Source organism: Myxine glutinosa, chromosome 9 (assembly GCF_964187855.1).
Source record: "Myxine glutinosa chromosome 9, kmMyxGlut1.1, whole genome shotgun sequence".
Taxonomy (NCBI): Eukaryota; Metazoa; Chordata; class Myxini; order Myxiniformes; family Myxinidae; genus Myxine; species Myxine glutinosa.
The window spans coordinates 69,736,659-69,751,732 of NC_136269.1; the positions used below are offsets into that span (position 1 = coordinate 69,736,659).

General features: G+C 42.1%; 1 protein-coding gene across 3 annotated transcripts in view; it reads left to right on the plus strand.

The window, feature by feature from the left end:
- The window catches only part of LOC137435329 (ras GTPase-activating protein 3), a 267,088-nt gene extending 260,572 nt beyond the window's left edge, over positions 1 to 6,516 (plus strand). For all 3 annotated transcript variants that reach the window (XM_068129019.2, XM_068129020.2, XM_068129021.2), the window contains one exon: positions 4,216 to 6,516. In XM_068129019.2, the coding sequence (XP_067985120.1) occupies positions 4,216 to 4,276 (61 nt within the window). In that variant the 3' untranslated portion in view covers positions 4,277 to 6,516. The remainder of the gene's footprint in view (positions 1 to 4,215) is intronic.
- The last annotated feature ends 8,558 nt before the right edge of the window (positions 6,517 to 15,074 follow it).

Genomic DNA, 15,074 nt, shown 5'->3' on the forward strand with positions numbered 1-15,074 from the left:
GAAGGCTAGTCAACCCACGACTTGTTCAAGCAGGCTATCGTGCCAGGCGTACCCTGAGAAAGCCACGCCTGACCAGACAACACAGCCAGCGCCGATTGCAGTGGGCCAGAGAGCACCGTCAATGGCAGCCAGGACACTGGAATCATGTGCCCTTCAGTGACGAGTCTAGATTTCTGGTCTATCGTCAAGATGGCCGCGTCCAAGTGCGCAGACAAGTGCATGAAGCCCACAACGAAGATTGTATGGTGCCAAGAGTCCAAGCTGGAGGTGGTGGGGTAACCGTTTGGGCTGCCTTTCAGGCAGGGGGCAAAACTGACCTGGTTGTTCTGAATGGAAACCTGAACCAGTTCAAGTACAGGGTCATTCTGGAAGAAACATTGCTTCCATTTGCTCGTGCAGCCTTTCGAGGAAACTTTGTCTTCCAAGATGACAATGCACGGCCTCATCGTGCTCGCATGATTCAACACTTTCTTGCTGACCGTGGTGTAGAGCATATGGAGTGGCCTGCCATGTCCCCGGATATTAATCCGATAGAGAACTTGTGGGCAGAATTAACGCATCAAATCGACAACTTGGACCAGCAGCCTACCTCTGTGCGTGAATTGCAGCAGACTATTGTCACTGCATGGCAAGCGATTCCTGCCCAAACCTTGGCAAATCTCATGAACAGCATGCGTCGACGTGTACGTGCTCTCCTGAATGCTTGTGGGGGTTACACGAAGTACTGAACTGTAATTTTACTGTCCGTAATCCCAGTCATAATTTAACTTTTGTTTTTGTTGAAAAAAAATTTGGCTAATGTGCAAAATAAAGAGATACTTCTGGAAAACGTACAGAAGTTTAACAGTACTGTCCGGGAATTGAGTTCGATATCAGTTTACATCACTTTCAAGGATCAATTTATTTGCTTCGAAATGTCAAATGTGGGTTTTGTTTCTTTTAAAGGTCACATTAACAAAATCTAGAATAATTTCCATAATTCCAATGAACTTTTGGTTCTAAGTCATCTTGAAAAGTAAGTTCACCCCTACAAAAAAAATATTCCATATTAAATGCCAAGTCTGTAGGTTGTCCCAATAGAGGGTGAAATTTTGGGTGAACCAGAATGAAAGTCAATTAGTTTTTCCCTTTTTCCCCCATTGACTTCAATAATAAATGTTATGTGAGTCAGAACCTATGAGTAGTAGTTCGGTATATTGAGGATTTAATATTTGTAAATGGGTTGTCCCAAAAGAGGGTGAAATTTTGGGTGAGCCAGAATGAAAGTCAACAAGTTTTCCCCTTTTCCCCCATTGATCTCAATGTTAAATTTGAGGTGAGCCAGAACCAACATTTATAATCTACTTTCATGGTTTCTTTGCTGCTTTTCCTGTTTGTTGTCCTCCTTATCTTTCCCTTTTTGATGTCCAGCAAGATAATTTGCTTCGTATTATAATTGTTAAGATTGTAATAACAGTAGAGCCTTAAACATTAGTTTGGTTGCATCCCTAAAATCATACAGCTGCGCATAATTTTTTGGAGGGAAAGAAAACAAACCTTTTCCTGAAAACAAGACTTTTTCTGAAAGAAAACAATCACCAACGGTCTCCAATACTTCCAGTGTGCATTTGTTCTTTATCACCTCGTGTCTGTAGTTCACGGAGAAGTACATCGTCTCCTAATGTCGTTGTCATATATGTGATGTGCATGAACTAATCAATGAGCATTATATCACTGTGTATATATATATATATATATATATATATATATATATATATATATATATATATATATATATATATATACACAGTATATGCTGCAGCAACGAGCCTTTAAGGTGATGCAAGGATGTACCTGTTTATGGAACCTTTCCATAAAGTGTTACACCTGTATCAGTGAAAAAACGATCCTGTAACTTTCAGGACATTTAAGGGAGCAGGGGCAAGTGTGAACATATAATGAGGACCTCTCCCTTCTAATAATCGGCTCACATGTTCACGAACACGGCTGACTCCGCATGTGAAAAAGCTGAATGCCTCAACTCTGTGTTTGCCTCTAAATCTTGTGTCCCAAACCCATCCCTCTCTGTACCCACCGTACCCAGTCGTACCCAGCTGCTCCTGGACTCTGTGTCCTTTCCTCCTGACAAGGTGGAAAAGTTTCTGTCAACCCTCGACTCTGATTCTGCAACTGGTCCTGACGGCATCAGCCCACGGGTCCTAAAATCATGTTCTTCCGCTCTTTCACTCCCTCTCTCTGCTCTCTTCACCCTCTCTTTTGCTCAAGGTCATCTGCCATCTGCTTGGAAATCAGCCAACATCACTGCTTTGCACAAAAAAGGTGCAAAAACAGATCCTAGCAACTACAGACCAATCAGCCTTCTCCCAATTATCAGCAAAGTCATGGAATCCATCATTGCTTCAGATATGAAATCTTTCCTCTTCTCCAATGGCTTGATCTCTGACCATCAATTTGGTTTCAGACCTGGTCACTCTACTCTGGACATGCTGCTTCTGCTTTCTCAACAATGGATGGAGGTCCTCAACGCCAAACAGGAAATTAGAGCTGTCTCCCTTGACATTTCACGTGCCTTCGATACGGTCTGGCTCCCCGCTCTGATCACCAAACTCTCCTCCTTTGGTATCCATGAAAATCTCCATGCATGGCTGGCAGACTTCCTCTCTAGTCGTCGTCAACGTGTGGCCCTGAATGGGTTTCTCTCATCTCCTCTTCCTGTTCAGGCTGGAGTTCCTCAAGGCAGTGTTCTGGGCCCTGTGCTATTTCTGGTCTTCATCAATGATCTCTCTGACTCTCTTGAAAATCCTCTCTATCTCTTTGCTGACGACTCTACTCTCTGTCGCTCCAATTCCTCATCCCTCAGATCGGCAGTCTGCAGCCTCCTCACTCTCTGCAGACCTGGACAAAATCACAGACTGCGCAAACAAGTGGAACATGTCTTTCAATCCTGACAAATCTCACACTCTTACGGTCTCTCCGAAAAGACCGACTGGACAACCCTCCCATCCACTTTCTGAATAATCCTCTCCAAGAAGTTCTGTCACTCAAGCTTTTGGGTCTCACTATCTGCCATGATCTTTCCTGGGAAAACCACATTTCAAATCTGGCCTCCAAAGCCAGTCGCCGACTGGGCATCCTCCGTCGTGCGAAGTCCTTCCTTGGCACACCTGAGCTCCTCACCACATACAAGGCTTTCATCCGCAGCTCCATGGAATACTGTTCTCCCCTCTGGTCTGGTGCTCCTGCCTCACACCTAGCTTGTCTTCATGCTGTTGAAACCAAAGCGTTCAGAATCATTGGAATCTCCCGCGATGAAACTAACTCCAAGGGTCTTTCACTTACTCACCGCAGGCAGGTTGGTGGTCTTTCCGTCTTCTACCGACTCCTCTCTGGCCTTGCCTCCCCAGCTCTCTCTGGGCTCTGTCCCCCAAATATTCCTGCAGGTCACACAAGATCTGCCTGCAACCCTCTTATGGGTAAACTGCCAAAATCAAGACTTTCTGCTCACCTTCACTCCTTCATTCCTCTTTTCTCCTGCCTCTGGAACAAACTATCTCACTCTCTTCAATCCCACTCCTCCCTCCAGGTCTTTAAAACAGCAGTTCACCACCATCTCTTATCTTCCCCCATCCAAAACCTTGATCTTTTCTACCCCCGCTAATTTCACCCCAAATCCTACACCTTTTTTGAAATACCAACTTCTGTCCTGGAAGTCCTTGGTCTCCTTGTGTTTTATACCTCCCCCCACCCCCCCCCCCCTTCCCATGCCTCCTCCCCCCAAGCCCTCTCCCTCCCACACTTCTCCCTGCTCTCAAATGTTGTGTTTGTGTGCTTCCCCTTCTCTCCCCATCTTGTCTTCCGCTCCCTCTTTTATATATTTTGTTTGTCTGGTTGATTTGTTTGTGAAATAAATGTTAGCTCTTTCACGAGCCTCGATTCAGTATACAGAAAAAAAAAACGAAAAAAAAACACAGAGCCCAAAACATGGATAAATGTGACCACATCATTAGGGAGAATTGATAGAAAGATATGATGGGTAAGAGAAATTCTAAATGACCAATGATAAATGTTTCATGTTGAAGTCTAAAGAAGGGGTTTTCAGTCAGGTAGGTATTCTTGTTTGAATTGTTAAATTCTTAGCAATGCATGCTTTGCACATCATTTAGGAGATAACACATCTGGCTTGCTCGCTAAGTTATCCCTCTGAATCCATTGCAGGGAATACCCTATTGGAGATAAATCTCATCACAACACCGTCCGCCCATCACTCTCGCTGTGATAATACCCGAGAGCTTCTGATGGTGTTCCCTTACGCTCCATGCCGCAACGAGTCGGCAAACTTCAGCACTGCTGGATCTCACCACCCTTGTGCACTTCCCGAGCCTCCTGGACCTGGAACACTCCCATAACCAGACGCTGAAGTGTTTATACCAAGTTTGCGCCACTAAGAAGGGACGCTGATGACCAATTGCTGTATTTTTCACTCGCTTTCATTCCTCATTTTTTCCAGCATGATTGAGCATGTTTCTCGCAGGCGTGGTCCAACGCACCACCCGATGATAGAATCATTTAACCTCCTTTTCTCGGTTCCTAACACTCATTTACATTGCCTCAACGTGTTTTTCTCACCAGTCAACTTTGTAGGATAAATGTAAATCTTTTGCACCTTTTCCTTTGTGATCAAATGAACTTCTCAGTGGATTTTCCAATATAAGCTACCGGACACATTCCAACCCTCACCCTCTTCCGACCCACCACTCAACCACAGCCACCTTCCCCACTTCTGTTGTTTATACTGATGGCTACTTTGCTAGCATTCGAAATGATAAATATGAATTTAATTGTCTACCTGAGAATGAGCTGAGCTCAACAGAGGCACGTCTCCCGAGTTTCTGCGTTTCCACGTCGAGTTCCTGCCTGTTTTGTTGTCACTTCCCAATCAATTAATTTTTCTCATTCTCAAAACTATAGGTCAGGCTGGTTTGGTACCCTTTGAGCCACCGCCCCTTCTTGACGTAGTCATTCTTGTGCGTGGCGTTGCCTCCTTTGTGGAAAAACTCCACGAGTAACGGATGTAATAGTAAGTATTACTCAGAAGCATACATTTGCCATTTGCGATGTTTGACTGTCGGTAGTATCCGTTTTTGCTTATTCTCTTTGACTTGAACCGTATGTTTACTTGTACATAATCACTGATAGAATAGGTCAAGTAAGGTCCAACACAGCGTTCGTTTTTTAATGACATTCACTTGATAGTTCCAGTTAAAAATCCCAACACCCTTTCCCTGTATTTGCTATGCTATTCCATGGGCTGGTGTTCACATTTCCTCATGCTGGACATTCCCTTCATTATCATTTCCCTATCACCGTGCGTGCGTGAGAATTTTTTATACAGTTGTTGGTATTTTTGTAATCTGAGTTTCGACAAAATTAGTTGTCATTACATACACATTATTGTTCTGTTCAATGCAACTCATTGTTTATCTTTTCTTGTTCAATTACTTTATTACCGAATGGTTTTGTGAAGGTATTTTTATTGGCAACCTCTTTCGCTTTTAGAGAATTTTATTCAAAAGACCATAAGAACAAATTTACTTCAGTAATTGTCTTCATTTTTATTTTCAACAATCATTCCTTTTGCAGCTTTTCATGTTTTTTTTTTTAATTGGAAAGTATAGGAGAAGATTGGGATTAATCAGTAGTCATGCGGAACGACCTCAAGTATCGAGGGAAGGGAATAGGACTGAACCGCACTGAGTAGTCTTCGGATCACACGGAGACCAGACCAGTTGTGGCAGGAAAATTATCCCACCATGACGCATTTCTCCCGACAATCCATGAGCGATGTGCCAATTCCCCTTTGGCTAGTTTGACCTAGCCCTAAGGTTGCACCCACATTTCCTTTTTTAGGCATTTACTTTGGTATTTTGATATATGTCTTTCATGAAGGTTTTTTTCAAATATTTGGATATCGTCTTCCTGGGTTTTTAGGATTAGTTTAGCTTCACAAAAAACAAGGTACTTGGGGTCCATAAGCATATGGTCTATAGCTATACAAAAGACCCCTGACATGGATTGGTGAGAAGGTGGTGTGACAGAAAGGGGTGGGGGTAAATATTTTAGGAAGGAAAGGTGTTGTATGGTTATGAGGTAGTAAAAGGAGTGAATTGTAAGGTAATGTTCAGGTAGGCTGGCTTTGTGGAAAATAATAACTTTTATACATCTATTTTGAAATCTATATTTGAATTATAAATAATAACTTTTGAAAAGGGGACCAACAAAAACAACAACAACCACGGTGCCCGAAAAAGGCCAACCCCCGCTTTGCGGGGGAAAATGGCCTCTAAAAGGTGGTTTTTTTTTTTTAAACCATTTCCATTTGATGAAGGGATTTGTAACTAGTAAGGTTAATTTGCTTAATTTTTTTTCTGTTTTGCTCAGAATTTTAAATATTGTATCAATTTTGTTTATTGCCCATAATGTCCCTTTTGCCACATCTGTGATATAAAATACAACTTGAAAAACTTGAGGGTAACACGTGACATTTTCAAGATGTGTCTCAGTCCTTCATTATTTGACGAGGCTACAAGTTGTTTCAAATGGAAGGATAAATCTCATATTTAATGATATGATGCCCGATTAAACAAATTGGACAATATATGGATGGTATAGGTGACTAAAGCATATGCGGAACGGAAAAGCAATCCAGAAAACCCAGTAGGTGACATTCCAGGTGTCAGAGTGAAAAATTACATCATTGCTGTGTTTGTTGAATTTCTACTGACCCTTGTACTGTAGATTAGTTTGAACTTCATTTTGGCCACGAAAGATCTTACATTTTCAAAGATGGTTCCAGTCACTTCCAAAACCACCTTTTTCTTGTTGGACTCTGAGAAAAGTCCAGATTATATATTGCCCTGGATTGCTTATACTGACTGTTTGTCATTTGTTGTGTAAAGAGAATTTCTTCTAGAAAGTTGTATTTTGTGTTAAACTCTGGAAATAATATTTTAAATCCGTTCAAAAGCTTAGCTTGCGCAAAAGCTCAGAGGGCCCTCGTTGCTTTGAAAATTAATTAACTGGTGGGTGTTCCCACATCTGTGTTTCTATGCTTTTGCATGAGCTTTATTAAGTTCTGGTTAATTTGGCCTGTTATTCCTTGATTAATATTGAATTGTATCAGCTGAACGCCGATAAAAGGATTTTATCTGTCACAGGAAGTGATTGACATATTGCCATTGACATAACACCAGGTGGGTTGAATCCGCCTGTCATCCTTCCGAAGTCAGCAAAATGAGAACCAGCTTACTGGGAAGAATGAGCTGTTCGAGAAACATGCGTCAGAGTGATTATCCATCCAGGATTGTGCCCTCTCGCCAAGAAAAACTGCCTTGGCAGCCCTATGCATCTGAAGACATGAAAAGAGTGGCTCTTCTTCTTCTTCCCTTGCAGGACATGCTCACTGATCACGATACTCCTTTGTAGCTACAGCCACACTGCACGGTCTTTCTCACTTAAAACAGCACATACAATTAGTACAACCTCGACTCTGCATCAATGAAGGGCCCAGATAACACCAGTGCTCATGTTATCAAATACTGCTCCGCTTCTCTTCCTTCTTTGGCTGCTCTCTTTAACCTGTTCTTCACCTCTAACCCCCTCCCATCTGCCTGGAGGACAGCTAACACCACTCCTATTAACATGGGGGTGCAAAAACAGATCCTTTCAACTACAGTCCAGTAAACTTGCAGTTTTAAGCAAAGTCATGGAATCCATCATCATTTCCTCTTGTCAATTGCCAGAAATAAAGTCTTTTCTTTTGCCAAAAAGGCTGACAGAACGATCAGTTAGGATTCCATCCTGGTCGTTCAACTTTGGATATATTCCACCCTCTGCCGCTTCATATCTCATCCCTCAGATCAACAGGCTGCAGCCTCTTCACTCTCTGCAGATCTGGATAAAATCACAAATTAGTCAAACACGTTGAACTTGTCTTTCAATCCTGACAAATCTCACACTCTTACTTTGTCTCTCCGAAAGGACCGTCTGGAAAACCCTCCCATCTACTTTCTCAACAATCCTCTCGAAGAAGATCTGTCACTCAAGCTTTTGGGTCTCACTATCAGCCATGATCTTTCCTGGGAAAACCACATTTCCAAGCTGGCCTCCAAAGCCAGTCGCCGACTGGGCATCCTCCGTCGTGCGAAGTCCTTCCTTGGCACACCTGAGCTCCTCACCACATACAAGGCTGTCATCCACAGCTCAATGGAATACTGTTCTCCCCTCTGGGCCAGTGCTCCTGCCTCACACCTAACTCGGCTTCACGCTGTAGAAACCAAAGCTTTCAGGATCATTGGAATCTCCCGCGATGAAGCTGATTCCAAGGGCCTTTCACTCTCTCACCGTAGGCAGATTGGTGGTCTTTCTGGCTTCTACCGACTCCCCTCCGGCTTAGCTCCCCCTGTCGGTGCTGTCTGTGCTCTGTCCCCCATATATTCCTACAGTACGTACAAGATCTGCCAGCAACCCTCTTCTGGTGAAACTGCCAAAATCAAGACTCTCTGCTCACCTTCACTCTTTCATTCCTCTTTTTTTCCCCCCCACCCATGGAACAAACTCCCACACTCTCTTCAATCCCACTTCTCCCTCCAGGTCTTCAAAATAGCTGTTCACCACCATGTGCGCTCTTCCCCCATCCAAAACCTTCATCTTTTCTACCACCGTTAACCCACCCTAATCCCACCTCCTTCAAATTTCCTGTTTTCTTTTGTGAAAGCCCCTGTAGTGTCCATCTTGTTTATACTGTGTATCCCACCCAAGCCCTCTCTCTTCCACAAATCTCCTGATGTCCCTGTTCTGTTGTGCTGTTCCCTCTCTCTCCCCCTCTTGTCTCCCTCTCCCTTTATTATATGTTCTATGTGTTAGCTCTTATACCAGCCTTGACTAAGTATACAAAAAAAGAAGCTTCTCCCAGGAATGATTGGAAGACTGAAATATCAAATAAGAGGTCAGGGCCATCTCCCTGAAGATATCTCGAGCAGTTGACACAGTCAGCATCCTGCTTTGCTTGCCAAGCTCACTGTCTGTGGCATCAAAGCCACCTTCACACCTGGCTTTCCCACTTATTCCACCTGTACAGTCGATATGTTGCTGTCAATTGAATTTCTGCATCAGTGAGAGCTGGAGGGACCTAAGGCAATGTCTCTTGGATCTAGTCTTGTTATTCATCTTCATAAACAATTTCTCCGATGCTCTGGTAAACCCGCTCTTTGTTTTGGCAAATGATTACACATAGTGCCATATAATATTACTGACAGGTAGGCAGCAGTTACGTCACTCTCTCCCGTCTGGATTTGATTAGATTCTTGTGTGGCAAATTTCGCAGTCTAACCCTGTCACTCCAGTCATATTATCAAACGACCTCACCTATTTCTACAATCAACCACATGAAGATATTCAGTCCTTCACACGTCTGGCTTAACCATCAACTACAACCTCTCCTGCATGGGCAGAGCATGAGGCAAAGTTGGCCTCCAAAGTCAGTCGCAGACTTCCAGCGGTTGATCGTGTACATACATTCAGAGGTCGACTGTCGGCATGCTTTGCCATTCCAAGTCATTGGTGGCCTCTCCTACAGGATGTACACATTATTCCAGTAACCTCCTGATTAAGGTCGTAAAGTCCAGGATTTCTGCACACCTCTACTCTTGTCTGCCTCTTTTTTTCCATGCTGTTGTACTGCTGTCTTGAAGCTCTTGAACTACATTTTTTCACACCAGGGCTTCTAGTTGTCAGTATGCCATCATCGAATTTCAGCCCCTTCCCTGCCCACCTCCACCGTGAACTATAATAGTTTCAACCCACATGAATCCCCCCCGAAACCACCCTTCTTCCTTCCAGGTTACAATGAGATGACCGAGGGTAAAAATTAAAACAACAACTAAATGATAGTGGGGCATTAGGGCAACAGTTGGATCCTAAACAAGAGCATGAACAAACAGTTTTGAGTAGGGGAGAAACATAATAACTTGTAAGTAAAAGAGTAGTGTGAGGGTTGGGTTATAGGTTGGGTTCATTGGAGTAGAAAGGGTTAATGGGTTTTATTGTTAATCTGACATAGTGCCACAATAAGTAACATATGAGAGGCACTTGCTGGTGCTTTCTTAATGAGTATAACAGGAGAGATTGTGGCAAAAGTGGCTGCAGTAGCTCTCTTGGTTGAGGAAAGGTAGTCTGTATTGTACAGCCATTGTTTGCATTACTTAAGCCAGAGAATGGGCTCCATGGCATTTTCTGTGGTGTCCTTTGACACTGACACACATTTTGTTCATTTCATTCTTCTCGGGCTATTCCATTTCAAACGCAAGGGAAATAGCTGTGCAGCAATTGCAGACACCGGCCTCGTGCTTTCTGGACCGACTTGAGGCTAGCATCGCTTGTAGGCAGTCAACTGATGAGAGATGCGTCTTTGAGTCAGTTGTCATGAAATTTGAGGATTTCAAGTCTTCGTTTAAGGATTTTTTCTTGTTCTACTTTTCTCTTGTTGATTAATATGAAGTGGCTTGAAAATCCCAACTTTGGAACACTAGTCTACAGTATGATGAACAGCACAAGTCTACATCTGCTTTTCTGATTCATAAACTACATACATCATTGATTTCACCACAAGAGCAGAAACAAAAATAATTGGTCCAAATAAAAATCTTCCATGATACATCCTGTGATATGATGCATTAAAAATTCTGTTACAGTTTACTGTAACCCTCCTGGATCCCTCATTATTCTTGCTTGGGGAATAGTGTTCAAGCTTTGCACACATGCAAAGTCAGCAGGTAATTCGGCTCATACACCTTTAATATACTCAAATCTTCATTAGCACTTCTTTGTCATGTGGAATTGTGGAAGTACAATTTATTTTTTAATCCTGTGGGTCCAAAACAGCATTTGCTTACAACTGTCACATTGCACTTTTCCACCACATTGTACAAGTTGCTAAAGTTAGAAACTGTAGGTGAGTGGCATATCCTCATCTCTCAGAAAGGGCAGGAAAGGTTTTTGAGGGTCATGGGTGGATGGTGCTTCCATGCTTGAGCGAAAAACTCTGGATTGGCCCAATCTAAATGGTGGAATGACCTGTATGGAAGGTGGGGATACTACAACAGTGCTTGTAGAGTTGGGCCTTTCATGTCCAATTTGTCAGGAGAGTTCCTTTGTCTTTTTTTTTTTTATGTTCAAATTTTGGCAGTTTTTCTGCTATTAAAGGAAATATTTCATTTTCATTCAGTCAAATGAATTGCAAAATTCTCAATAATTTGATAACAATGCTCCTTTGCTCACCACAGCTCTTTATTTAGGCCACATGGATCCATACTGCTGATCGTTTTTCAACATGATCCCCGAGGAGTGGGAAGCACTTGGCATATCTCATTCAATGTGAGCTCAGAAGCACACCCTGGACAGGAGACCGAGATGATGTCTGCGACTATCATTTCGCAATTGGTGGATCTGGTCACAGTACGTGGCACTGGTCACAGTCTGTTCTGCAAATGAAATCAAACGGGGACCGTTTATGTCACGAGACTCCATCAACGTGACTAGACCAGCAGACCACTGGACCTTAAACTCCTCCTTCACATGAGGTGTTGGATGATTTTATTCCATGCTTCGTCTCTCTGATTCTTCGTTTCGGAACATCCATTTCTCATCACCAATCACAATACGAAACAGGAAGTCATCCCCTTCATTATGGAAGTAAAGGTGTACTGCTTTCCAAAAGCTGAGCATTAAGGCCATCTTTGAACATTTTGGGCACCAATGTACGTGACATATTTTGAAAGTTGAGTCCATTGTGGACCGTCATGTGCACAGCACCGTGGCTGATGCCATTTTCGTTGGCAATGTCATCTAACATCATCCGTCTTTCACAAAGGATAAGTTCATTCACACTGGTGATGTTCTGTATAGACATGCCCTCCCATGTTCTCCAAGAATGCTGGTCACTTCACACACATTGTCCGCCCTCTCCAAGCATTTCTATCCACCTGTACACGTTTCCTCGGTCCAAGCATGTTGCTTCATACTGTACACTCATCCGTCTGTAAAATTCAAGTCCACTCATGCCTTCTGCCCATGGAATATTTGCTTGTTGTTCCTCATAATTCCATATGATTGGTTATGTGATTCAGTAACGAATCTGTAACCACAGATTATCACCCAATGAGCGCACGGTGAAGGGATGCCGACCTACAGCCTACATTGCCTGGGTGGAGATGGGCATGAATATCATCATGTGTGTGTCACTGGAATGAAAAATTGAAAAGTAGTGTAATTTATTGATTCCCCTTCATACTCCCTAAAGTTGCTGATTATGTAAAACTTCAAAACCCTGAACGATGAAAAGTACTTCATTTCTTTCTTTTTTTGCATTGTACAGATCAATAATACTTTTTAAGAGTATGCATGACATACATTTGTGCACATATTATAATTGCATTATTCTATCATCAGTTGAGAATTTCAAATCTTATCTAAATAACCATTCTGAGTTGCTTAGCCACAGGTGTTGTTTTTGCTTTCAGGTGAAAGATAAGCTACGAGTTTAAAAACTGAATGAAATATACATTTGTGATTCCGATGCATTCCTTTTTGGGCACAGGTGGACGATGCTCGCTGAAAGCGATGAAAATATTTAATCGGAAGTCATCTTGCATTAGCATTGATAGTTTGCTGCTTTGAAAATAGCTTCTTAGTGCCCTGTTTGTACAAAGGAGTTCGAAACGTGGTTGTGGATTGATGTTTGTTGCTCTTTTTGATTTGGAACAACATTAAAAGCCAAAATAAATATCTGCTTACATGAAGTCGAGAGCGTCAGATGTTAATTTGTGGAAGAGGGTTTAGGCTGTTGAGTGTGATGCCTGCTGGTCAGTCATATTAAGGTAGTCTCTAACAAACCTCATGGTAACTTCGTTTAAAAAACATCTGACGTTGGTCAGGTATGTCTTATTCCCCCCCCCCTGCCCCCTTTTTTTTTTTAAATCAAGTTTGCCCTGAAAACAAACCATGATTTTTGCACATCAGTTTTTTTTATTTTATAAATCACCCTGTAAGGATACCCATGCAGTTTGCTTGCACTGTGCACGAAACCCTTGACTTTTGTAGTTTCCTGTGAGGTTTATGTGGTGTGTGTATATTCAGGGTGTCCACAAAGTCCTTGTTAAACTTTGAACTTTTATAACTTTTGATTTACTCTTGATAGAAACAAAGTAAAATGGTGCATGAAAGCACAAATAATGTGGTTTTGATGAATAAACAACAGGTTTACATAGCCCGATAAAATGTAGTCCAATGGGGAGGGGGACAGGTGAACGAGGTGGCCAAGCAATTTATCCACGTCCAACGATCCACTTGTCTGGGAAGTCGTCATCCAAGAACTGTGGCACATTCAAAGCCTAGTGGCAAGAAGCCAAGTCTTGCTGGTACAAGATTTGATAGTCGTAGTTCAGGAACAAATAAATTCCACAACATTGCAAGGTAACGTTCACCGTTGACTAGTGCTTCTTCCAAAGAAAGAAAGGACCAATGATGTGTGACTCCATGAGAGAATGCCAGATATCGATATTTGGTGAGTCCCTTCAATGTTGCCAGACTCCCTGAGTTTTTGTCCCCAAATGCAGTAATTGTGGTGGTTGACTTTACCACTGATGTACAAGTTGCTTCATCAGAAAATGTGAACTAATCAAACTCCAAAAGAATTGTGGATGTAACAACAGCAATGATAACATCAACAAAACTTTATGAAATACTTTTTCATGTCATTTATAGTTTGTTTCTATCATGAGCACTTTGAAAGTTAAAAGTTGCACATGGAATTTATGGACATGTGTATGCCGTATATGGATTTTATACGTGTGTGTGTGTGTGTGTGTGTGTGTGTGTGTGTGTGTGTGTGTGTGTGTGTGTGTGTGTGTGTGTGTGTGTGTGTGTGTTGTGTGTGTTGTGTGTGTTGTGTGTATATGTGTGTATATATATATATATGTATATGTATATGTATATATATATATATATTATATGTATATATATATTATATATATGTATATATATATATATATATAATATATATATATATATATATATATATATATATATATTATAATATATATATATATATATATATATATATTATCAGTCACTATGCGACCATCATATCATCAGTGGAGAACCGCCAGCAAGGTGTCCCATACAGCTGCTGCTGCACCTTGCTGGGAGCGATATGCACCGGCCTGCCACGCGGTGACGTTATCTCTGGTACCATGCAGAAGAGATGGAAAATATATAATATATATATAATATATATATACAAATATATATATATATACAGTGCATTCAGAAAGTATTCAGACCCCTTCACTTTTTTCACATTTTGTTATGTTGCAGCCTTATGCTGAAATCGTTTAAATTCATTTTTTCCCTCATCAATCTACACTCAATACCCCATAATGACAAAGAGAAAACAGGATTTTAGAAAGTTTTGCAAATTTATTAAAAAGAAAAAACTGAAATATCACATTGACATAAGTATTCAGACCCTTAACTCAGTACTTAGTTGAAGCACCTTTGACAGCGATTACAGCCTCGAGTCTTCTTGGATATGACGTGACAAGCTTTGCACACACTGAATTTGGGGATTTTCTGCCATTCTTTTCTGCAGATCCTCTCAAGCTCTGTCAGGTTGGATGGGGACCATCAGTGGACAGCCATTTGCAGGTCTCCAGAGATGTTCGATTGGGTTCAAGTCAGGGCTCTGGCTGGGCCACTCAAGGACCTTCACAGAGTTGTCCCTAATCCACTCCTGCGTTGCCTTGGCTGTGTGCTTTGGGTCGTTGTCCTGTTGGAAGGTGAACCTTCGGCCCAGTCTGAGGTCCTGAGCGCTCTGTTTAAGGTTTTCATTAAGGATATCTCTGTAATTTGCTCCATTCATTGTTCCCTCAACCTTGACCAGTCCCCCAGTCCTGCTGCTGAAAAACGCCCCCCACAGCATGATGCTGCCACCATTATGCTTCACCGTTGGGATGGTATTG